General features: G+C 53.9%; 2 protein-coding genes and 1 pseudogene across 3 annotated transcripts in view; all 3 read left to right on the top strand.

The window, feature by feature from the left end:
- The window catches only part of Ttbk1 (tau tubulin kinase 1), a 45,150-nt gene extending 30,338 nt beyond the window's left edge, over positions 1 to 14,812 (top strand). For both annotated transcript variants that reach the window (XM_021186289.1, XM_029471467.1), the window contains exons 14-15: positions 9,560 to 11,112; positions 11,716 to 14,812. In XM_021186289.1, coding sequence (XP_021041948.1) covers positions 9,560 to 11,112; positions 11,716 to 12,097 — 1,935 coding nt within the window. In that variant the 3' untranslated portion in view covers positions 12,098 to 14,812. The remainder of the gene's footprint in view (positions 1 to 9,559; positions 11,113 to 11,715) is intronic.
- A 2,326-nt stretch (positions 14,813 to 17,138) lies between these two features.
- LOC110312260 lies at positions 17,139 to 17,743 on the top strand (annotated as a pseudogene).
- Positions 17,744 to 18,739: 996 nt separating this feature from the next.
- The window catches only part of Slc22a7 (solute carrier family 22 member 7), a 6,575-nt gene continuing 1,709 nt past the window's right edge, over positions 18,740 to 23,605 (top strand). The window contains exons 1-7 of the mRNA XM_021149966.2: positions 18,740 to 19,296; positions 19,865 to 19,968; positions 20,058 to 20,212; positions 20,291 to 20,459; positions 22,410 to 22,533; positions 22,782 to 22,891; positions 23,289 to 23,503. Coding sequence (XP_021005625.1) covers positions 18,904 to 19,296; positions 19,865 to 19,968; positions 20,058 to 20,212; positions 20,291 to 20,459; positions 22,410 to 22,533; positions 22,782 to 22,891; positions 23,289 to 23,503 — 1,270 coding nt within the window. The 5' untranslated portion in view covers positions 18,740 to 18,903. The remainder of the gene's footprint in view (positions 19,297 to 19,864; positions 19,969 to 20,057; positions 20,213 to 20,290; positions 20,460 to 22,409; positions 22,534 to 22,781; positions 22,892 to 23,288; positions 23,504 to 23,605) is intronic.

The following is a 23,605-nucleotide window of genomic DNA, read 5'->3' as shown; positions in this document are numbered from 1 at the left end:
GTTGTGAGCCACCATGTGGTTGCTGGGATTTGAACTCAGGACCTTCAGAAGAGCAGTCAGTGCTCTTAACCACTGAGCCATCTCTCCAGCCCACTCTCCAAATCTTTAATCATTGGTCACACACACACACACACACACACACACACACACAGTGGGCAGTTTCGGGGAAGAGCTAGTGACTTAACCCTGAGGACTCCTCACTGCATCACCCATCCAGGCTCAAAGCAAGGTAGTTCTTTAGCAAGCACACCAGTCAGGCAGCTGCTTAGGATACTAGCTGCTAGTGAGGTGTGGTGTGGTGGTGTGTGTGTGTGTGTGTGGTGTGGTGTATTTGTGTGGTGTGTGTGTGTGTGGTGTGGTGTATTTGTGTGGTGTGTGTGTACATGTTGCTGTGGTGAGCCCCGGTATGTGGAGTTATTGGAGTTTTTCCTTGTGTGTGGAATAGGACTGCCTAATAGGGGTAGTATTTTCTTAGACAGAGAGGGGTGTGTCTTGAGGACTCTAGATTGGTGGAAAATGCTGTATTAAATTCCTCATAATTAATACACACCCCATACACTCAAGGCAGCTTGGGTCACAGCAATAGCAACTCAGAACTCATCCCAGCCACTAACCCTGAGCCCAATACTCTCTCTCTAAATTCCCAGTCTAAGGGAAAACAGCCCTTCCCAGTGGATTGTGGGGTGGCACCTCTGGGCCAGCCAGTCCTGGCTCCCTCCTTCCTACCTCTGTCCTCTGCCCTGCCTTGGTCTCTTTTTCTGGGGCAGGGCGGTGCTGTCTGTTCAGGCAGGGGTTGGGGGAGCATGGGCCACTTCAGGATGGCAGGAGCTGTGTCAGTGTTAATGGGTGGTTTGGGAAGGAACCATGCGTTAGGGGGATGTGGTGCCCATTGGAGGTTGGGGTACCCTCCTGGGCTGGGGACACAGAAGATATATTCGCTGCTGTCCTTGGGTTGATGTGACAATTGGAGGAAGCCTAGACATCTAAGGGTCTGTAACATCTGCCGTGCCCAAATCTCCACTTAGATATGGGACACTCCTAACCAGAGAGGCAGAAGCCGTGCCCAACCCCATTGCATCTGACTTTTAAGGCATCCTTCTCCCTAAGGGAGAGGCTTCCAGGCTGAGGACCATCTCCCTCAGATAACCCCACACATACTCGGTGGACTTCCCAGCCTGGGAGGCCCCCGAGCCCACCCAAAAAGAGATGGGGAAGGAACTAGGAAACCTTCCTTAGTCCTCTGCTTTCCCTGGGGTTTCCCATCACTCACACTTGCCCTTGGATCCTGCACAGGCTGTGGGTTGGGGGAATGACTACCCACGCACACGCACGCGCACACTCCGCAGCCTCACGCACACTTCATCCACTCTCCGGACCGCAAACTTAGCATCCCAAACCCGGAGCGCACTCGAGACCCTGTCGCAGGTTTCTAACTGTTAAGGACCCTTGTTCCCGCCCTGAACCCGCCCCAGGGCCCGTCCACCCAAAACCCAACCCCTGCAGCCATCACTAACACGAATGTATGTTCAGTCTTTTTAACCAGCTGCTACTTGGCGTGCCCCTGGTACCGCCGGCCTCGGAGTCCCCGCCCCGCCCCGCCCCGCGCCCGCCGAGCCGGGTCCCCAACCCTGGTCCCCGCCCCACCAAGCTGCCTGCTGCTAAAGTTCTTCTTTTGGGTTAGCGCCCCCGCCGCCCGCCTTCGCGCTCTGTTTTGTTTGTTTTTCCCTTCTGCCGGCTCGTGGCCGCTGGGTGCCTGGCCTGGAGGCAAGGTGGGGACGAGTGGGGGACTCGCTCCACAGTGCTTCCAGGGTTAGGGTGCAGACCAGGGGCGGGGGGACATGGGAGGAGCTGGCTCCAAGAGCCCGACCCCCCTCCCGATTCCGGTTACCTCACCGCCCATAGGGCTGCCCCCACCCTTGGCCTTGCAGTAGGATGCCAAAGAGCCCAGAGTTGAGGGGGAGCCAAACTTTGAGCCTAGGTCTCTCAGAGCCACCCAACCCTTTTGCCCGTGCTCCGATCCGTGTCCTTTGTCCCATCCCATCTGCCACTAAGGGCCCTGGGGGGCTCCTCAAACATGCCCCCACTTCCAACTCTTCCCCCACCCCCACCCCCGAAAATAAAACTCAGGGACCAACATCTGCTTCCTTTGCACTTGCTCCGTCGACCCCTCCCCTAGGTGGAGGGACTTCCGTGGGGGAAGGGGCAGGTTCCAGGGCCCCTAGAGTTGACAGTATTGCCGCAGAGAGGGGCTGGCCTCTGCCCCCTAAAAGGTGGGACTGGTGGTGTGGGGAAACTCAGCCCCAGGACCGAATTAAGCTCCCTCCCTACAGACCCCCCCACCACCAGGGGATGGGATGATGGGATGGGAGGGTGGTTGGCAAGAAGACCCTCCCGGAGGTCTCCAGTCCCAGCCAGTTTATTCCTGAGCTCCCCTCAATTTCCAAGTCTTTCCTCAACCCCCCTTTTGTATTGCAATAACACTGTATGATACGCTTGCACTATTCCCTTACCCCGGCCAGCTTAAGCATGCACGAGAAACTCAAAACCACACACACACATGAAGACCGGACGCTTTTTTCCCCTTTTCTTGTCTTTCCTTTCTTTTTATGTTTTATTATTTATTTGTTTGTTTTGTTTCTTACATACCCCCACCCCCACCCCTTACCCTCCGTTTTCTTCCTAGTTCTCTCCGGGCTGCGTCCTCCTTAGTGTACATAGCGGCGTCAGGGGCCCTGGACCCGGGTTAGAAAAGCATGCACTGAGCCCCCCAACCCCACCCCAGACTGCGAGTACTGTACAAATCCAACACTTGAAACCGACACGCACACGCGCGGCGCCGCCACAGGGGTGGGACACGGACACGCACCCACGCGCACACGACCGTGCACTGGCGGGGGTGGGGGCGCCCCGCCGTCAGGCGTCGCTGTGCAAGGGATCTTGTGCCTTTTAAAGTCCCTGTATGTTCATGCAGACAATCCGGAGAGCTTGTGTACTACCAAATCCTGATTAAAGACGCCTTCCAGGAATCTGCCTTGGCCTGCTTTCTTCACCTCTCCACCCTGGTCCCGGAGGACCTCAACTCACAGGGGGCGCGGGGGTGGGGGTGCTGGGCAGATGGTAAGGGGCTGGGACTACAGCTGACTGAGGGACTGGAGTGCTGATCAGCTGGACTCAGAATTATCCTCCAGCTGCTGGCTGTCTTCTTTCATGGGGGAAGGTGATATGTAGATTCTGATCTCTCGGATCCAACTCCAGTTGCAAATGGGCTAGAGGAATGCAATAAAGTAGGTTAGGCTCATGGGCCAAATGTGGCAGAGAGAGGTGTGAAGTCGAAAAGCCAGGTGTGGGACATGCCTGGGTACTGTCCTTGCTGCTCAGTGGCCTGAGGGAGCAGGTGGACCGTGAAGAGATGCACGAAAGGTGATTTAGCTCAGGATATAAAGGCAGTGACCTGAAGGTGACAACGACAGAAGCAGGCTGCCAAGCTGGAGACTGCCCCTCTGTATCATGACCCTCTTTTGTCCCTCACCCTGGCTGGGCAGAAGGCAGGAGTACAAGACCGGTGACTCAGGAACGGACTTGAGACAGGTTTTTGTTAGTGGAGGAAGTTCCTCTAGCTACTGAAGAGGAAGCCACTTTGTCCATAGGGCCAAAAGCAAGAGGCCAGACAGCCACAGTTCCTAATCCCCAGGAGGTCGAGAAGCCCCTCCCCCCACATACTCGATAGCTCTGCGGGGATGGGGCAGGGGCAGAGCTAGGACAGACTGAAGGGAGCATGTGTGGGGAGGGAGACATTGCAATCTGGGAGATCAATCGTATGTGTGAGGTCTGTCTGGGTAGACTGTGCTCAGTAGCCATGTTCCCACCTTCCTCGCTAGAGTATCCACCCTGGGGGCAGGGGACTGGGATTTCTCCTTTGGTCGGCAGTGGTGGAGTAGTGCGAGGTCTCTTGGCTGGACAGAAACACTCTGTCTGAGGGAGAGCCAGGAGACTGAAACAGAGGAAGAAGGCAACAGATGAGGTGGACAAACTGCCAGGGGCCACTTGGTCCCTAGGACCTCTCCTCTCAGGCCTAGCATGGCTGCACAGCTGGGGACCACGGTGGAGGAAAAGGTTCCAGAACAGAGGAAGGGATGTAGGGCATTAGGCCGTCCGGATGGGCACAAGCCCCTCCCCTGTCAGTCTGGGGGAGTGCCAGCTCTTGTCACTCAGCCCATTCCATTCCCCATAACCTTGGGACTTTGAGCTAGCGTGCAGTTCCAGTCACTAGGTTTGGCAGGGGGTCCAGGCAAGAGTGTCACCTTCTGCACCCTGTGTGGGCACCGGGGTGAGGTAGAGTGGCCAGGTCTTCAGCATCATTGTCACAAGTCCTCCCTGAGAGGACAACTCTTCGAGCAGCAGGTCTGGGCTGATTTTCTCCCTCTGCATGTGGTGCTGGGGGGTTGAAGCTTAGAGGGACTCAGGCCTCTGGGACCAGAGCGCAGACACCCAGGGCTTTTGCGCTCTCTGAGCTCTTCAGCTCAGCTGTTTCAACCCCTCAGGTCATAAAGCAGCCCAGACCAGCCTGAGCTCCCAAATCAACAAGGAGGTGGGGTTTGTTTGGTTTGGTTTGCCTTTTTATTTTTATTTATTTATTTTTTTTGACACAGTCTCACCCTGGACCTTACTATGTAGACCAGACTGGCCTTTCATTCACAGAGACTCCTGGCCTCTGGCTCCTGAGTGCTAGGGTTACAGCAACCAGGGAACTTCAGAATAAGTGGGGTTTCTCAGCTGCACCCTCAGATTGAGGGGCAGGAACCCGAGCTGGACTTTTATAAAACATGTGGGTGAGCCATGCCAAGACAGCCCTGGAGCCTAAACCAACAAGTGAGACTCATAAAGGTCACACTGCCCTGAGGAAAGGGGTGTTCTCCTCTGGGCTAGCCACCCTTGGCTAGCACTCCACACAGCTGGGATGGGGACTGGTCCCTCTACTGTGCTTCCCAGTTTCCCCCAGGTTTCCGGGACCAAGCACACAGAAAGTGTCCTGGGGACCCCATCAGACTGGACACTAGAGACACCATCTGCATGAAGGAGGTTTCACTGCATGAAGGAGGTTATCCAGCTTGTGGGAAGGGTTGGTCTCAGCCTCTGAATGGGCTTCTGGGCAGAGATCCAGGACTTGGCCAGGTGTGGGAAGGCATGAGCAAATCTCCCAAGTGTCTTCCTGTCCTTGGTGCAATCATCCAGCCCACGTTCCCCATCGCCACTTAAAGCCACCGTTTCCACTTGGCCAGCTGGATTCTGTAGTGGTAACACTGGCAAGGCACTCACTCCAAGGTGGTCCAGCACGTAGTCAGTACCTTAATGTTTGCTGAATGAATGGTTGAAGAAAGAGTGAAAACATAGAATCAAAAAAAGAAAGAAAGAGAGAGAGAGAAAAGGAAAAGAAAAGAAGAGAAAATAAAATAAAATAAAATGGCTACTAGGGATTTCAGCGGGGATGTAGAGGTCAGAGTTCTATGGAAGGTTCTAGACCATCAGAAGTTTCTGTGTGGGCCACATGTCTCTGCATCTGTGTTTGTAGAACAGTGTGCACATGACTGTGGAGACTAGAGGTCAGTCCAGCATCTTCTACTACTCTCCACCTTTCTTTCTTTCTTTCTTTCTTTCTTTCTTTCTTTCTTTCTTTCTTTCTTTCTTTCTTCCTTCCTTCCTTTCTTTCTTTCTTAACATCAAAGTCTTTTTTTTAAGATTTATTATTATATGTAAGTACACTGTAGCTCCACCTTACTTTTCTTTCTTTCTTTCTTTCTTTCTTTCTTTCTTTCTTTCTTTCTTTCTTTCTTTCTTCCTTCCTTCCTTCCTTCCTTCCTTCCTTTCTCCCTTTCTTTTTAAACATCAAAGTCTTTTTTTTTAAGATTTGTTTATTATTATATGTAAGTACACTGTAGCTGTCTTCAGACATACCAGAAGAGGGCATCAGATCTCATTACGGATGGTTGTGAGTCACCATGTAGTTGCTGGGATTTGAACTCAGGATCTTCGGAAGAGCAGTCAGTGCTCTTAACCACTGAGCCATCTCACCAGCCACCCCACCCCTTACTTTTCAAATAAAGAAAAAAACTGATTGGTTTCTTTTGAGTGTTTGCCTGATATGTGTGCCTGTGTGTGTATCACATGTGTGCCTGAGGCCCACAGAGGGCATCAGGTCCCCTGGGACTTGAGTTATGGATGGTTGCAGGCCACCACGTGAGTGCTGGGAACCAAATCTGGGTCCTCAGCTGAAGCATCTCACCACAGCCTCCACCTTATTTCTGAGACAGGGTCACTGTCTGGATCTAGAGCTCATCAGATTGTTAGACTGCTTGGCCAGCAAGCCAGGGAAATTTCCAGAATTCCCAGAAATCCCCCAGATTTGTGCCCTGCTGCTACCTTCTGGCATTTTATTTGGGTGCTAGCGAGCTGAACCCAGATCCTCATCCAGCACATTCATTCCCAGTGAAATCAGCTCCCACTCCCGAACCCCCTCCAACCAACCAACCCCCACCACCACCACCACCATCACCCTGCGCCCGGGTCTACTCATGCCTTTCTTCTGTCTTCTTGAGACAGTCTTAATATAGAGCCTTGACTGTCTTGAATTCACTGTTTAGCCCAGGTTGACAGAAGAGGCCCAGCAATCTTCCTGCCCTTGTCTCCTTACTGTTAGGGATACAGGCATGTACCAGAACCTCAGCTCTAGACTAGCCAGCCTACCTGCCTTACTCCTGCTCCCACACTGAGTCTCTCAGTGGGAGATGGTGGATGTTGCAGAGCAGAAGTCACCAGTTTGACGGATGTTCAGCTTTGGAAATTCTGGTCCTACTCTCTACCAGGTGCCTCATAGCTGCATACACTAAAGCTGCCCACTGGGTACCTCCTTCGCCTATTCCAAAAGGCATGGATGGTATCCAGGCTCGGCTGAGGTTGGAAGGGGCGGCAGTCTCCAAAGTACTGAGCGAGCAGGGGGAGGGAGCAAGTACCCTGAGCCCTGTCCAGACCCATTGCTTATGTGATTTCCTTTTATGCTTAGGACCTCCACGGAGTGGGCATTAGGTCCAATTCTTTTCCTTATGTAGACATACCTCGCTCCACTCAAATGAATGCATGTCTGCTTTATGAAATTTCTGACCCATAGATTGGTGTGCACGCAAGCTGGAGAGCAACCTCAGTCATCATTCCTGAACTTTGGTTTTGTTGTTTGTTGTTGTTTGTTTTTCCAGACAGGGTTTCTCCATGTAGCCCTGGCTGTCCTGGAACTCACTCTGTAGACCAGGCTGGCCTCGAACTCGTATAGATCTGCCTGCCTCTGCCTCCCGAGTGCTGGGATTAAAGGTGTGCTCCAAGATCTGCTTTGTTCCTGTAAACAGAGTTTCTCACCGGGGCCTGAGGCTTGCAGGTTAGCCCAGGCTGGCTGACCAGCTAGCCCAGGCTGGCTGACCAGTTAGCCCCAGAAACCTACCTGTTTCTACCTCTCCAGCACCGGGATTACAATACACACCACACAGCAGGCTGGCTCAGGTGGCGAACACTTTCCCAACTGAGCCACCCCCCAAGTCCCTACTTGTTAAAAAGAATAATTAAAATATAATTACATCATTTTCCTCCCATCAATTTCTCCTACCCCCGCCCCATTCTCTAAAATTGATGGCCTAGGTTCTTTGCTTGTTATTGTTATATATATACACACACATATGCATATACACACAAATACATCAACACCACCTGCTGAGTTCATTTAACATTGTCTGTATCTATATGGTTTCCGAGCTGACCGCTTTGTATTAGATAGGCATTTGGGGGGCTGATACCCCGAAAGACTAAGTCTCCCTCTCTCAGCAGTCCTTAGTTGTCTGAAGTTCTTTGTTGAGTGGAGTATCCCTATGACCTGCTCTTTTTAAAAACACAGCCTAATACAGCCCAGGCTGGCCTCAGATGTACTCTGCAGCCAAGGCTGACATTGAATTGCTGATTTTTATAACTCTGTTTTCCTAGAGCTAGGGTTACAAGTATGTGTCACTACAGGTACTCAAGGACCTTTTGAAAGAATGGATGGATGGATGGATGGGGGGAAAGAGAGAGAGAGAGAGAGAGAGAGAGAGAGAGAGAGAGAGAAAGAGAACTCCATATAAACACATAGAAGGATCTGGTAAACAGGGGAGCTGGTGAAGAGTCCGGCTGGTAGGTGAACAGGAGGAAGGCTTTGCAGAAGAATTGTTGAAAGCCAACAGGGATCTACTGTGTGACTAGAGGGCAAAGGATCCAAGTGTGAGATTCATGACACACTCTGGTGATGCTGAAGCAGGGAGGGAGGAGGTGGGAAGCAGGGTAGGGGTGAAAGATTGTTGGAGTGCCAAGCCAAGGATGGGGTCTGTGATTAGTTCACTGTGACAGCCACTGCAGAGAGAGACAGAATGGGATCTGAGCTTCAGGAAGTTCAGGCGGACAGTGTAAGAAGATGGTTGGCAGGGCCAGGCTGGGGCCTGGGGGAGCAGGCATTGAGATGGTAACATAGAACTGCGTTGCTGGAGGTGACAGAATTATTCCCATTTTTGGGGGTCTGGTCTGGATGGACTATATATCATGTTGATTTAGAAAGGCAGAGGCACAATGTCTTCATAAAGCCTAAGAAAATGCCGGATACCTGAGCACCGTCCCGCACCATGGAACAAACCAGTTGGCCTGATGCAGCGCTGAGGATGTCTGTAGAGTGGACTGAGGCACAGAGAATGGAGAAGGGTAGGAGAGGGACGGGACAGTTCTGCCTCGGGCCTTTCTAGTCTAGAAGAATGGCGGCAAAGAGGATGGAGAAGAGTCTCACGGCAGGAACAGGTTCAGCCAAGGGTGCCATACATAGCTTCAAAGGGAAAAACAGAACAGAGTTTCTCAGAGAGAGAGGGCTGGATACCCACCATGGCCTCACTGTCAGGTCAGGTCAGGTCAGGTGAGGACAGGAGGAAAAAGACCGGCACTCCACTGGCCCAGTCTGTGCTCTAGTGTAAGAGGACACCACTAACAGGGTCCTGTGGTTCTGGGCAGCAGCTACAGAGCACCTGCACCCAGCTAGAGGGATTAAAGCAGGCTGGCAACTGTGGGCCTATCCCATCTCAGGAAGAGATCCAGCCCTTCCTGCCTGGTCACCTATCTGCCAGGATTTTTTTGAAATCCTGCTGCTTTCTGGTTCTTTCTTGTTACCAGTCATACTCTGAAGTTGGCTCTGTCTGGTGAGGGGAGGAGAGGGCAGGGAAACAGCCGAGCCTAGGGCTGAGGTCTGTCCCTAGGACCTCAGGGAGACAGCAGAGCCTAGGGCCCAGGTCTGTCCCTAGGACCTCAGGGATGCCCTGAGCTTTACTTAGCACCTGGGAGCATGTCAGGACCTGAGGAGGACAGGACAATACCAAGCCAGAGCCGTGGTCTGTCTTCTGACAGACGTCACTGGGGAGGTGGGCGTCTCCTAGCTTAGGGTGAGGGTGGGGCCTCCCGGGGTCCGGGAAGGTGGGTGACCTCAGCGGGTTCCTGTGTGTACCTCTTACAGGTGTTCTCTGTGGCGCCCCCGTTCGAGGTGACTGGCCTTCCGCGAGCTGTGCCTCTAGCCTTGCCCTACCAGGACTTCAAGAGAGACCTCTCTGATTATCGAGAACGGGCCCGGCTGCTCAACAGGGTCCGGAGGGTGGGCTTCTCACACATGCTACTCACCACCCCTCAGGTTCCATTGGCTCCCTTTCAGCCTCAGGCCAATGGGAAAGAGGGAGAAGAGGAAGAGGAGGAGGAAGAGGAGGAGGAGGAAGAAGAAGAGGAAGAAGAAGATGAGGAAGAGGAGGAGGAGGAGGAGGAAGATGAGGAGGAGGCAGGGGCCCTTGGGGAGGTGCTGGGGCCTCGAAGTGGCTCAAGCAGTGAGGGTAGCGAGAGGAGCACCGAGCGGAGCCAGGAGGGCGCCCCGTCCACACTGCTGGCTGACGACCAGAAAGAGGCCAGGGGCCGGGCCTCCATGGCTGATGGGGACCTGGAGCCTGAGGAGGGCTCCAAAACGCTGGTGCTCGTCTCCCCTGGTGACATGAAGAAGTCACCAGTCACTGCCGAACTGGCCCCTGACCCTGATCTGGGCACCTTGGCTGCGCTCACCCCTCAGCACGAGCGGCCTCAGCCCACTGGAAGCCAGCTGGACGTATCAGAGCCGGGCACCTTGTCCTCTATCCTCAAGTCCGAACCCAAACCCACAGGACCTGGAGCAGGGGGTGGGGTTGGGCTGGTGGCCCCTGGGGCTGGGGTCACAGCAGTGACGTCACCCTTCACCAAAGTCGAAAGGACCTTTGTTCACATTGCAGAGAAGTCCCACCTCAACGTCATGTCTTCCGGGGGACAGGCCTCCAGGCCAGAGGAGTTGAGCACTGGGGGCGAGTTGGGCCTAGAGGTGCTCTCTGAGGGGGGCATCGCAGAGGAGGGGCCCCCAGCACCTCTGGAGAATGGCATGGCTTTGGCAGGGCTGGACGGGACTGAGATGGAAAGTTGTGCTCTGTCGGGCCCTCCCGGAGAAACGCCCTCAGAAGTAGTCACAGACTCCTTGCCCAATGGGCCAGCCCTTGCTGATGGACCAGCTCCAGCATCCCCACAAGAGCCAGTAACCAAGAAAGGGACCACCATCTCCCCCAGTCGCCATGCTATGCCAGGATCTCGCCCCAGAAGCCGTATTCCTGTCTTGTTGTCTGAAGAGGATACAGGCTCAGAGCCTTCGGGCTCACTGTCGGCCAAAGAGCGGTGGAGCAAGAGGGCTCGGCCACAGCAGGACCTGGCACGGCTGGTGATGGAGAAAAGGCAGGGTCGGCTGTTGCTGCGGCTGGCCTCAGGAGCCTCATCCTCCTCTAGCGAGGAGCAGCGCCGTGCCTCTGAGACACTCTCGGGCACTGGATCTGAGGAGGACACACCTGCCTCAGAGCCCACAACAGCCTTGCCTAGGAAGGCTGTGCGGGCAGCGACCACCCGGAGCCGGATTCCCCGTCCCATCAGTGTGTCCATGCCTGTGGAAGGCCAGCAGCTTCCTGGAAGACCCCACGGTGCGGCCTCAGCAACCGACTCGGCCATCACCAGCAGGTGAGAGACCCTTGCCAGCATTGGTTGTGGGCAGAGTGACCCCAGGGCCACCAGCGACTTCTCAGAGCCAATGTTAGGGACTATGATGCCCTCAAATACTTCTCTGGTCTACCATCACCCAGCTGGGCACTGTGTCACTTGTGGTTCAATGCCAGTCCTGTCACTGGGCTCAAGGGAACAAGAACAGCATGGTTAGAGAGGACATGGTGAGGTGGGCCCCAGGGGAAGCCGATGGTATGCCATGGGACATTTGAAGCCAAAAGGCAAAGCATCCAGTGATGGATGAAATAGTAGTTTGTATTAATATTAACATAAGTACATTCTAGATTAGAATGCAAAACTCATGGGGATTTTAAAGATGGCATAGGACCCTTAAGGAAAATCTGTAGCAGACTCCTGTCTAAAGGCCCTGCAATGCAGGATGGAACACCAGGCCTCTGTTTACTGCTCTGCGCCTGGCCTCTTCCATCTTACCCAGCTCTGAGAACGCAGACCTCTAGGGCTCAGTGCTCAAAGACATTCTGAAAACAAACGTCCCTCCTGTTGTCCAAACCCCCCCGCCCTTCCCCTGATCCTTTTCTCTTGCCCTCTGCCCCTCCGCAGGCTCCAGCTGCAGAAGCCCTCAGGGTTGGCCCCTGCTGCTGACCTCCGTCCCAAACAGTCCGCGAGCCGAGGTCCCGGCCCAGGTCGCCCCCAAGTCTCCAAGCCCGCAGCACCCCGCAGTCCCGGCCTCCCCGCCTCCACCGCGCGCCACCCCAGCGGGTCCCCGCGGAGCCAGTCCCTGTCCCGCAAAGAGAGCTCCTCCCCCTCGCACCAAGCCCGGCCTGGCGTCCCTCCATCTCGGGGGGTCCTCCAAGTCAGATCTCAGCCGGAGGCCTCCCCGGGGGCCCCCAAGAAAGGACCCAAGGGGAAACAACTGCAGACTCAGCGCGCAGCAACCAAAGGCCGGGCGGCGGTTTCAGAGGGTCGGCCCGGGGCCAGATAATGACACCCACCCGCGGCTCTCTGCGGCACCCCCTACCCTCACCCTGGTTCCCACCCGCAGCCGGCCACACTGGAGCGGCTTCCAGCACAGCCTTACGCGCCCGCGCGCCACCGCGGCCCCAGCTTCCCGCCTGCACCCACCAGAACGCACGTGAGCACATGCTGTGCCCAGCAGCCCAGCCAGTCCACTGACCCAGGAGGGTGCGTCTGTCTGTCTGTCTCTGCGTCCTGCCTCTCTCCTGCCGCCCCTCTTGCAGGGACAGGCTCACAACAGATCCTCGGCCCCGGGAAGGCTCAGCCACCTATCAACTCCCAAGACTCCACTTATGGAGCCCGTCCCCTTCGCCCACCAGGTCTTGGCTGATCTCTAACGCCGCCCCTCCCGCCACGCCCCAACCAAGGGGCTTACACCTGCTTACACCTCCTGCGATCCACCTTGTTCTCTTCATCCCCACCTTCTTGTAGCCAGCCCCCAAACCTACCCAACAGGAGAAACAGCCTCAAATTCCATAAGTGCGCAGGCTCTGGCCCGCCCAGTCTCTTAGGAGCCATGGTGACCATAGAAGGCCAGTGTGGGATCCGGGAAGTGGGACCCAGGGGTCATTGGTCTATTTAGTCTTAAGGGGACACCACCTCTGGCCTTGCTAAGAAGGCACAGGGTGTATGATTCTTTGCTCCCTGGTGTCTCTGGGTAGATACCCCTTTCCTGAATAGAAATGAATGGAGCCTCTGGGAGCAAGCACCTGCCCTCCGGGGCAAGCTTTTCCCAGAGGGAATTAGGAACGGGGCTTTAAAACGGTTACTCACTTCTCTGGCCCCCTGGTCTAGTACTCAGGACCCCTTACCATCAGGAATTCCTTCCTGCTGTCTAACCTCACTCCTGCGTACTGCAGTTGCAGCCAACTCTCTTCTCTCAAGTTCCACACAGGAGGAGAGTGGCTGGCTCTCACCTTCTGTGCTGTGCGTTGGTCATTTGGGGGCTTGGCGCTCATCCTTCTTCCTGATGTCTCTGCTATGGGAACAGGCTGGCTCAGGCATCCTCTTCCTAAGTGGGCAGAGGAGGCAGGATAAGGCCGACCAGCTCCTCCGGGAGGCAGAAGGCTCTTCTTATGTCAGTGTGTGTGTGTGATGTAGCTGGTGCCCACCCCACCCACACCCAGTTCACCCTGGGCTCTTCTTGCTCTGAGCCAGCCCCCACAGCTGAGCTGCTCGGTACCTGACATGGGGCCTCCTGCTGCATTTTGGCTTCTGCATAGCTTGCGCCCCGCCTCATCAGGAGCCCCAGCTGCTAACATCTGGAGCAAACAGCTGCAGATGGGACAGGCAACCCCTCCTGTCTGGGACAGGGACTCCCTGCAGGCCTCCTAGAAAGCACTCCCAGCCGCCTCCGCTCCCCTGTTTTGGTCCCTGTGTCCTTCCCTGAGCCACAGAGAGCAAACCAAGACATTCTGGAGAAGGCAGGCCTCGGTATGTCACCGGCCTGGTCACGTCTACACCGTGATGACTTTCTGGGAGCTGCTCATGCCAGCTGAACTCCTCACATAGGGTCAGGAGGTGTGGGCAGTTGTTTCCATGCCAAGAAGGCAGCTCTACAGACCAGCTGGGGAGGACACCAGGGTGGATAGGCTTTGAGATCTATCCCACGCTGACATAGAAGCTCCCAGAACACTCAGGAAACCTCTCTGGATACAGTTATCTTTGTCACCCCAAGGCCCTCTAATTGCCTCCTAGTCCCGGGAAGGGGCAGAGGGCTCACTTCCTCCCACCCAGAGCTTTTATGAATGACAATCAGCTCATGCCAGGTGGGGACCAGGGCATGACCCCAGCGCCCAGACCCTGGGCCTGCCCCTTGCCACCAACCTAACTGTGAGTGTAGGTGCCCCCCCTCAGTCTCCCTTCTGCCGTAGGACCAACAACACCCAGGTTTGGAGATTGAAAGAAGGGGAGGCCTAGGAAAGCCCCGGGCTCACCCCACTCCCATTACAGCCAATGCTTGAGTTGGTACAGATCAGATACGAAGGCCAGGTTCCAGGCCTCTGAGTCAGCTATGTCACTAGATTGGGAGGAAGGAGGGACAGGGGACCAGCAGAGGGGTACCGGTGAGGGGGCTAAGCGGTTCCTCGTCCCAGGAAGGAAGCAGGGCAGAGGAAACCACAGCTCCCTCCCGATGCCCCACGCCCAAGCTGCTGCCCTTTCCTTGAGGATCATCCGTCCCCTGCACTAGGCCCTTCAGGTTCCGTTCCCTCCTCTCAGAGAGCGGCACAGTACCCGCACAGTACCACCGGCTCTTATGATCCCCATCCTGACTGCCTCTGTCACTGGCTCAGGTGTGGGGTCTGCTCACCTTAATGCGCCTTCCCGCCCCAGCCGTACCGTGTGCAGTGGGTGCAGGAGAAGGGCCCTGCCCCAGGCACATGGCTCTTTGGCGTCTCAGCTCCTCCCCAGGGGACTGGCTCGCTCAGTCTTCTGAGCCCCTTGGGCAGGTGTTGGGGGGCAGGGAGTTGCCCTCCCCCTCCCTGGGAAGCAACAGAAGAATGTTTACATGCCACACAGAATGTAACAGCCCTTGCCCACCCCTCCCAGTCACTGCATGGCCTCTGCCCACCCTGTGCCTGCCCACTCCCCTGACACCAACACCTTGCAAGTCGCTGTCACAACTAGATCGGGTCTCAGAAGGGAAGTAGCCATCACACCATTAAAAAGCCTGTGGACCTTTCTGTTGGCCTGGATTCTTTTTCCCTTCAGGGAGGGCAGGGCAAAACCCAGCCCCCGAGGGTGGGGGTGGGGTGAGCGGGAGAGAAGATACAGTATGGTGTGAGGTGGGTGGAGACATCATCTCCGTAGAGGGGCCAAAGAAAGCTCAGCTCCGAATAGGCGATTTGGTCAGGGCCTGGCGGGACAGGCTTCTGTCCTAGCAGAGCTTCCGCTGAGCTCCTTGCTTGTTTCGGCTGATGGCTTTAGTGTCTCCATTTGGCTGTTTGGCTCGGCACAGCGAGAGGGAAGAAGAAAAGCTGGCATTTCCCCGAGGGAAGCAGAGAGAGTCAAGGGTTCCCAGGGAGGCAGAAAGCAGAGCAGCTCACAGGCGGTGCCATAGCAAAGCCCATCCTGCCCACGCACCTGTGCCCACCCTGCCCACCCACCTGTGGTACGGCCTCTGCACCTGCACAAGTGTATCCCCCTGGATACACCTGTGAAGCACCAGAGCTTCGTCTACCAATCTGAAACATCAGAAGTTCAGAAACCAGCACGCATCTCCCTTAGCTGGGCACCCTCGTTCAGGGCATGGTCATTTGGTATCAGAGCCCGAAGGGAAAGCCAGGCTTGTCGGCCTTGTGCCTGTAATCCTAGCAACCACGGGACCCAAACCAGAGGGATTCCAGAGAGCTCAGGGCCAGCCTGGACTACGTTGGAAGTTCAAGACCAGCCTAGGCTAAATGTTAGACCATCTCAAAAAGAAAAAAGAAAAAGCCAGGGGAAGCTGTTTATAGCCACTAATTTCACTTATACATTGAAAAAAAACTTGAGAAAGGTCTTTCCAGGTAGCCCAGGCTGGCTGCAAGTGTGCCATCCTCCTGCCTCACACTCCCACGTGCTGGGATAACAGGAGTGCACTCTGCTGGGTTAGATGGAGACAGTAATGTCTTGGATTATGAGACACTGCTCTTGACCCCTATTTATAATATGTGGACTATGCATGGAATTACTTTCCTTCCTTTAAAAAAAAAAGTATTTCATCTCTCTATCTTCTGTGATGCGAAATGGTTTTGGTAAGAGGTTGTAGAGAGCAATCTCAACTGCCATTGGTTGAGGCTGGTCAGCAGAGCAAGGTCCATACATGTGAGGAGGACTCCACCGTGGGGTGCTGTGAGACTCCATGGAGGAAGTGGCCCTTCTGTGTTCCTATAGGCCAGTCTCCACAACTAAGAAGCCACGTGAGGGGGTACAGCGAGGCAGGAGGAGGCTTAGTGTCTGTGGCCCACAGGGGGAGACTGCCTTGGAAAGAAACAGGAAGTACCCTTTGATTTTGAATCCTAAACTCACTAGAAGTGAATCTTTTCACTTAGCGGACACAAAACCAGTTTTCTCCCCCAGGCCTGGCTCTGGGCCACACCTGGGGTGGGAGGTGAGACCACCTGGGTTTGAAAGCCCCTCCCTTCCTGGGGGTGCTGCCTTGGATATCCAGAACCTAAGCCTTCTGGGACACCTCCCCCTAACTTGAACACCTGTGGGCTCCGGGGGCCTTGGATGGGGCCTGACGTACCATTACTTCATCCCCGTTTAACATGTCCCGAGCAGGACATACTTGTAGTAAATGCTAAAAGCATCTCAGATAAAAGACAACCCCCTGTGCACGACCCTGACCATCGGGAGATGACTTGGGAATGGCTTGGTATGTACCGTCACAGACCTTTTTTATGTTTATAATAATGCCTCTCTCTCTCTCTGTCCATATATATTTCTTATAAATAAAAGAGGAGCATATTATGCCTACTGTTCAGAAATGTGGCTTTTGTTATTCTTTTCAGTTTTTCAAGACAGGTTTTCTTTGTGTAGCTGTGCTGTGGCTGTCCTGGAACTCACTCTGTAGACCAGGCTGGTCTTGAATTCACAGAGATCTACCTGCCTCTGCCTCCCTCATTCTAGGATTAAAGACATGCAGCACCACTGCCCAGCTCAGAAATGTGACTTTTATTCCCAACAGTATGCACTGAAATACAGATCCACCCCACCCGGAGTGCCGGGATCAAATCCAGAGTCTGTGCATTCCAGGGATGTGTGCTCTTCCTGAGCAGTCTCCATTTCAAAACTGTTCATATTAATCTATAAAATATATAAGTACACACATTTATATGTTAATTATTCAGTACATAAACGTATGCCACGTACAAATTTCAGAAGCCAATTCTCTCCTTCTACCACATGAGTCCTGAGAACTTATAACCTCAGGTGACCATTCTCTGCAAGTGCCTGTACCATCTGAGCCATCTTCCCCGCCCCTCCTCCACCTTTTAAAAGTTATTTTGTGCTTCCTGTTCTCCACCATGGCGCAAGATCAAGGGGAAAAGGAGAACCCCATGCGGGAACCACTCATCCGCAAGCTCTGCCTCAATATCTGCATGGGGGAGAGCAGAGACAGACTGGGCAGCCAAGGTGTTGGAGCAGCTCACAGGCCAGACCCTGGTGTTCTCCAAAGCTAGATACACTGTCAGGTCCTTTGGCATCCGGAGAAATGAGAAGATTGCCTTTCACTGCACAGTCCGTGGAGCCAAGGCAGAGGAAATTCTGGAGAAAGGCCTGAAGGTGCGAGAGTATGAGTTGCAGAAAAATAACTTCTCAGATACTGGAAACTTTGGTTTTGGAATTCAGGAACACATTGACCTGGGCATCAAATACGACTCAAGCATTGGGAATCTACGGCCTGGACTTCTATGTGGTGCTGGGTAGGCCAGGGTTCATCATCGCAGACAAGAAGTGCAGAACAGGCTGCATTGGGGCCAAACACAGAATCGGCAAGGAGGAGGCCATGCGCTGGTTCCCGCAGAAGTATGATGGGATCATCCTTCCTGGAAAATCAACTTTATCCAAAAAGCCAATAAAATTTTCTCAGAAATGCAAAAAAAAAAAAAAGTTATTTTGTTTTCTATAATTTATGCAACTGTTACATAATTTTCTTTTTTTTTTTTAAGTTTTATTTTTATTTATTATATGTAAGTACACTGTAGCTATCTTCAGACACTCCAGAAGAGGGAGTCACAACTCAGCGTGACGGCACCGGCACCAAGATCCGTTGTAGAGCAAACCTTCTGGTCATCCACAGAGACGCCCCTCCCCACCAATCACCATGCACTCCTTTGCTGGCACTTAGCCCCTCAGAAGCCTCGGGCCTTCCCTAACCTTCCAGGTACTTCTTGGCAACCCTGGGAAGCATCATCCAGGATGCTCTTAAAGAGGCAGACTGAACTGCAGATGAAAATTCCTGCGTTGGAGAGATGGCTCAGCGGTTAAGAGCACTGACTGCTCTTCCGAAGGTCCTGAGTTCAATTCCCAGCAACCACATGGTGGCTCACAACCATCCATAACAAGATCTGGTGCCCTCTTCTGGAGTGTCTGAAGATAGCTACAGTGTATTTACATATAATAAATAAATAAATCTTAAAAAAAAAAAAAGAAAGAAAAAAGAAAATTCCTGAGACCCCCCCCCCCCACAGGGCCAGCACAGTCCCAGAGGTGACCTAGGTCAGGACATCCATTCCAGACATGGGCAAGGACTATGGGGAAAGTTTGGGGTTTATCAGAGGCTCCCTTACCCAAGGGGAGTTCAGCCCTCATCCTGAGTCCTGGGCTGTGAGCCAAACTGTGCAGTGCCTGCAAATAGACAAGGTTGACTGACCTAAAGTTTCATAGGACAAAGGCCACCCAGGACAGCAGGCACTATACCCAGGGACCTGTTTCTCTTACACAGCCCTGAATGTCTAATAAGTAGCTCAGGCCTCACTCAATCCACACCTGGCTGCCCTCCTATGCCAGCCCTTGGCTCTGCTACCTGTTCTCTGAGCTCCAATGTATAAAGGCCAGAGTACACCAGACCTCTGATGAATGGTGGCCTTTCCCCTTAGGTAGGATCCATTGATGTGTAGATGATGTGGGAGGGCCCAGGCCTGGGCCAGCCTCTGAGGGGCTGGATTCTGGCTACAGACTCTGTACTCATCAGTACAACCATTCCCACCTCCAGAGTCCAAGGGCGCATGTAGCAAGCAGGTTGACCGGTCCTAGGTACTACTGAGGCATATCTGGTGGGTGGGGGGCATGGGCTTCGAAGAGCTGCTGCACAAGGTGGGTGGCTTTGGGCCTTTCCAACTGCGGAATCTGGTGCTGCTGGCCCTGCCCCGATTCCTGCTCCCGATGCATTTCCTCCTGCCCATCTTCATGGCTGCTGTGCCTGCCCACCATTGTGCCCTGCCTGATGCCCCAGCCAACCTCAGTCACCAGGACTTGTGGCTGAAAATCCATCTACCCCGGGAGACTGACGGCAGCTTTAGTTCCTGCCTCCGCTTTGCCTATCCCCAGGCTCTCCCCAATGTCACCTTGGGGACAGAGGTGGACAGCTCTGGGGAGCCTGAGGGTGAGCCCCTCACAGTGCCCTGCTCCCAGGGCTGGGAGTACGACCGCTCAGAATTCTCTTCCACCATTGCAACTGAGGTACCCGAGCCCAGAGGGTGCGGGATATGTGAGTGGGTTGAGCCAGCCATTACCTTGGGGGCAGGGGACCGGAGAGAACCTTCTTGCACTCTAAGGGCTTTCATTCCCATGTGGAGACCAGCCTGTAGCTTTAAAGCTGGGTTCAATTCGTTTACTATAATTTACCCAAGGGCTAAGGCAGCTCTGGGGGTTGGAACAGAGGCTGAGAAGGACATCTCTGTAGTAAAAGATAGAGAAACTGTGGAAGCCTCCATCCTTTTCTCCCCTCTGCCTCATTCCTGTCCCAGGTCTGAGATTTACCTGATTCATCCCGAGAGGAAGGGTGGGTGGAGTCTCCCTGCGGAGAGACAACAGGATTCCTTGGTGGCCGTGATGGACCTCCGTGGGAAAGCACTGAGCTCTAGGACTAGAGAGAGGCAAAGTCTTCCCTTTCTAGTGCTGAGGTTGATAGCTAGGGATGGGGGATCTTCTGAAACAGTCAGGGCTGCCTGGGAGTCTGGAGAGGAGGGACATCATGGCTGGAGAGAGGCTCACACAGATCCGACGCCTTACCCACCTGTCTCTGCAGTGGGATCTGGTGTGTCAGCAGAGAGGCCTGAACAAAGTTACATCCACGTGCTTCTTCATCGGCATGCTGCTGGGGGCTGTGGTGTACGGATACTTGTCTGACAGGTGAAATGAGGGACCGGTGTTGGGGACAGGCCTCATCATCTGTATCTGGGCAGCCTTGTGGGGACCTGACCTTGCATGGCCCTTGGCAGGTTTGGCCGGCGCCGGCTTCTGCTGGTGGCCTACGTGAGCACCCTGGCGCTGGGCCTGATGTCTGCAGCCTCAGTCAACTACATCATGTTTGTCACCACCCGCATGCTCACCGGCTCAGCCCTGGCTGGTTTTACCATCATTGTACTTCCGTTGGGTGAGGCGAGGCCTGGAGGGAGGCTGCCAGGGGGAGATGGGTCCATCTGGCCCTTGCTAATGGTCTCTCTGTCCCCAGAGTTAGAGTGGCTGGATGTGGAGCACCGCACTGTGGCTGGGGTCATCAGCACCACCTTCTGGACAGGAGGGGTGCTGCTGCTGACCCTGGTTGGGTACCTGATACGGAGCTGGCGGTGGCTTTTGCTAGCTGCCACTCTGCCATGTGTCCCGGGCATCATTAGCATCTGGTGAGAATGGCAAGCAGCTGTGCAGTTAGTTAGAGACTAAGATTCTAAAGTGGGGGCTGGAGAGACGGCTCAGCTGTTAGCACACGCTGCTCTTCTGGAGGAGATATGTAAGTCCAGCTCTCAGAGATCAGACACCTCTAGCTCCTGTGGGCCACACATACATATGCACACTCATCCTCAAAGACATACAGAGACACAGACACAGAAAACACACATAGGCATAGACAGAGACACACACATAGACACAGACACATCCAAACACAGATACATACATCCAAACACACACACACACACACACACACACACACACACACACACACTCATACACTCATAGGCATACTCANCAGAGACACACACATAGACACAGACACATCCAAACACAGATACATACATCCAAACACACACACACACACACACACACACACACACACACACACTCATACACTCATAGGCATACTCAAAAGACACACAGACATAGGCACATACACAGACACTGATATACACCTAGGCACAGACACAGACATAGACATCAATACATACATCTAAACACACAGACAGAGAAACACACACAGGCAGATACACAGACACACACAGACACACCCGAACACAGATACATACATCCAAACCCACACCCACACAACTAAAATTAATAGAAACAAACAAACAAACAAAGAACAAGAAGACCAAGAGACAGGCTGGGGATTGGTTCAGTTGGTGCTTGCCTACCATACACAAAGCCCTGGGTTTATCTCCAGTACTGAGTAGAGAGTGGCAATGGTGCATATTTCTATCCACAATACTCAGGAGGCAGAGGCATGACGGTCAGAAGTTCTAGGTCATGCTCAGCTACATAGGAAATTTAAAGGCAGTCTGGGTTATGTAAGTTCCTGCCTGGGAAAAAAAAAAACAAAGAGGAAAGAAAATAAAAGAAAAACTGTGGACATCTTGGAAGATATCTCAGTTGATAAAATACTTGCCATGCAAACATTAGGACCCTAGTTCAGACCCCCAGCACCTATACAGAAGCACAGCACAGAGATATGCACGTAGAATTACTTCAGAGGTAGCAAAAGGAAGATCTGGGGCTTGCTGGCCAGCCAGTCTACCTGGATAGGTAAGGTCTGGGTTCAGTGAGACCCCGTCTCAAAAATCTAAGGTGGAGAGGAAATAAGAAAGTTCCATGATGTCACCTGGTCCCCTATGTACATGTGTGCACATTTACAAACATGAATACATCCATATCAGAGAGACAGAGACAGAGACAGAGACAGAGACAGAGACATCTAAGAGATGCAGAAACAGAATCAGGGACCAAGAGTCAAAAAGATATCAAGAGAAGTCGAAGTCAGAAAAATGGAAACCAATAGAAAGACGACAGCACAGGACACGGAAACAGGGGACAGATGCGAAGAGACAGAGACTCACCAGAGAGTGGCAGTAACAGAGATGGGAACCGAAAGGCAATTCTGTTTCCACCGGAAACACAGAGACAGTGATAGACAGTGATGGAGAGCCAGACTTTGTCAGCTGGAGGAGGCCAGGGTTTGTCTTCAAGGGGCAGGGATGGAACACAGCCAGTGTGGTGGTGAGAACTAAGGCAGGAGAAGGGAGGGCCTGGCAAGGTGGGTACTCCCTTACCTCCTAATGGTGATCTGTGTATCAGTGTGTCTGTCCCGCCTCCATTCTACATCCTGCTGCCAGACGTGTTGGCTGGTGCTGGGAGCTCAGGTTTTGAGGGTAACAGCAATGCAGCTGAGTTAGGAAGGGACCCTCGGAGGTCTGGGGGAGTCCAGGCCTGAACCAAGCAGTAAGGGAAGAGGTAGCTTATAAACTGGGCCTGAGCAAGAGTTAATGGTGCAGTAAGAGACTGGGGGGAGGGACGACTGAGAGCCTGGGGTTTCAGGGGGTAGAGGTGGCTTCTGACTGAAGGTCCTCTGGCTTCCTCCCTAGGTGGGTACCTGAGTCTGCACGATGGCTTCTAACCCAGGGTCGTGTGGAGGAGGCAAAAAAGTACCTGTCCATCTGTGCCAAGCTCAATGGGCGGCCCATGAGTGAGGACAGCCTGAGCCAGGAGGTGAGAGTACACAGGGATGGGTGGAGAGGTTGTGTCTGAGTGCCCCTCCTCCTGGGCCCACCATACACGCCAGCTTTCCAGCGGAGCGCCTGGGAGCCTGGCTTTGCCGGGCCATATCCTTTTCCGGTTCCTCCATGTGTGCTTGGAACCCAGAGAAGCAGAGAGCGAGCTCACTGGCCCCAGAGAGCGAGCACACTGGCCCCTGAGACAAGCTCTAAGGTTGAAATCTTGCTTTCTCTCCCAACGAGGTCCTGAACAAAGTGGTCACCATGGAAAGGGTGTCGCAAAGACCCTCGTACTTAGACCTGTTCCGGACAACGCAGCTCCGACAAGTCTCACTGTGCTGCATGGTGATGTGGTAAGGGGGACTGGGGGGGGGCAGGAGGATCACCCTGAGAGCTGGGGGTGGGGTGGGGGATGACTCTGACCACCACAGGTCCAATGGGGAGTAGGCAGCAGAGACATGTTGACTCCACTTTAGGCTCCATGACTTCTTATTGTGTGACCCTGGACAACCGTCTAACCACTCTGATCCTTAATATCTGTTTCTGTGAAACAAACGGGTTGCTGTTCGTTCCCGTTGTCACAAGATTGCTACTAAGATGGGGAGTAAAGGCATTTTGGCCACTGGTACCTACTTGGGGATTATGAGTGTCTGGAGTGGGGGGCGGGGAATGATCCTAGGCTGCAGTCTCTGAAGAGCCAAGTGGCGGGAGAGGGGGCTCTTGAGGGGCTTTTTCTGCGACTCTGTTCAGGTTTGGAGTGAACTTTTCCTACTACGGCCTGACTCTGGACGCGTCCGGGCTGGGGCTGAACGTGTACCAGACGCAGCTGCTGTTCGGGGCTGTGGAGGTGCCTTCCAAAATTACGGTCTTCTTCCTTGTGCGTCGCGTGGGACGCCGCCTCACAGAGGCTGGGATGCTGCTGGCCACTGCTCTGACCTTCGGTATCAGCCTGCTGGTGTCCTCCGGTAAGCCAGGTCCGGTGGCTCAGCTCCGCCCTCTGTGGGGAGGTCCGGTGGCTCAGCTCCGCCCTCTGTGGGGAGGTCCGGTGGCTCAGCTCCGCCCTCTGT

The sequence above is a fragment of the Mus caroli genome, chromosome 17 (genome assembly GCF_900094665.2).
Source record: "Mus caroli chromosome 17, CAROLI_EIJ_v1.1, whole genome shotgun sequence".
Taxonomy (NCBI): Eukaryota; Metazoa; Chordata; class Mammalia; order Rodentia; family Muridae; genus Mus; species Mus caroli.
Note: the sequence above shows the minus strand (reverse complement) of the source record. Positions and strands in the feature narration are given on the sequence as shown.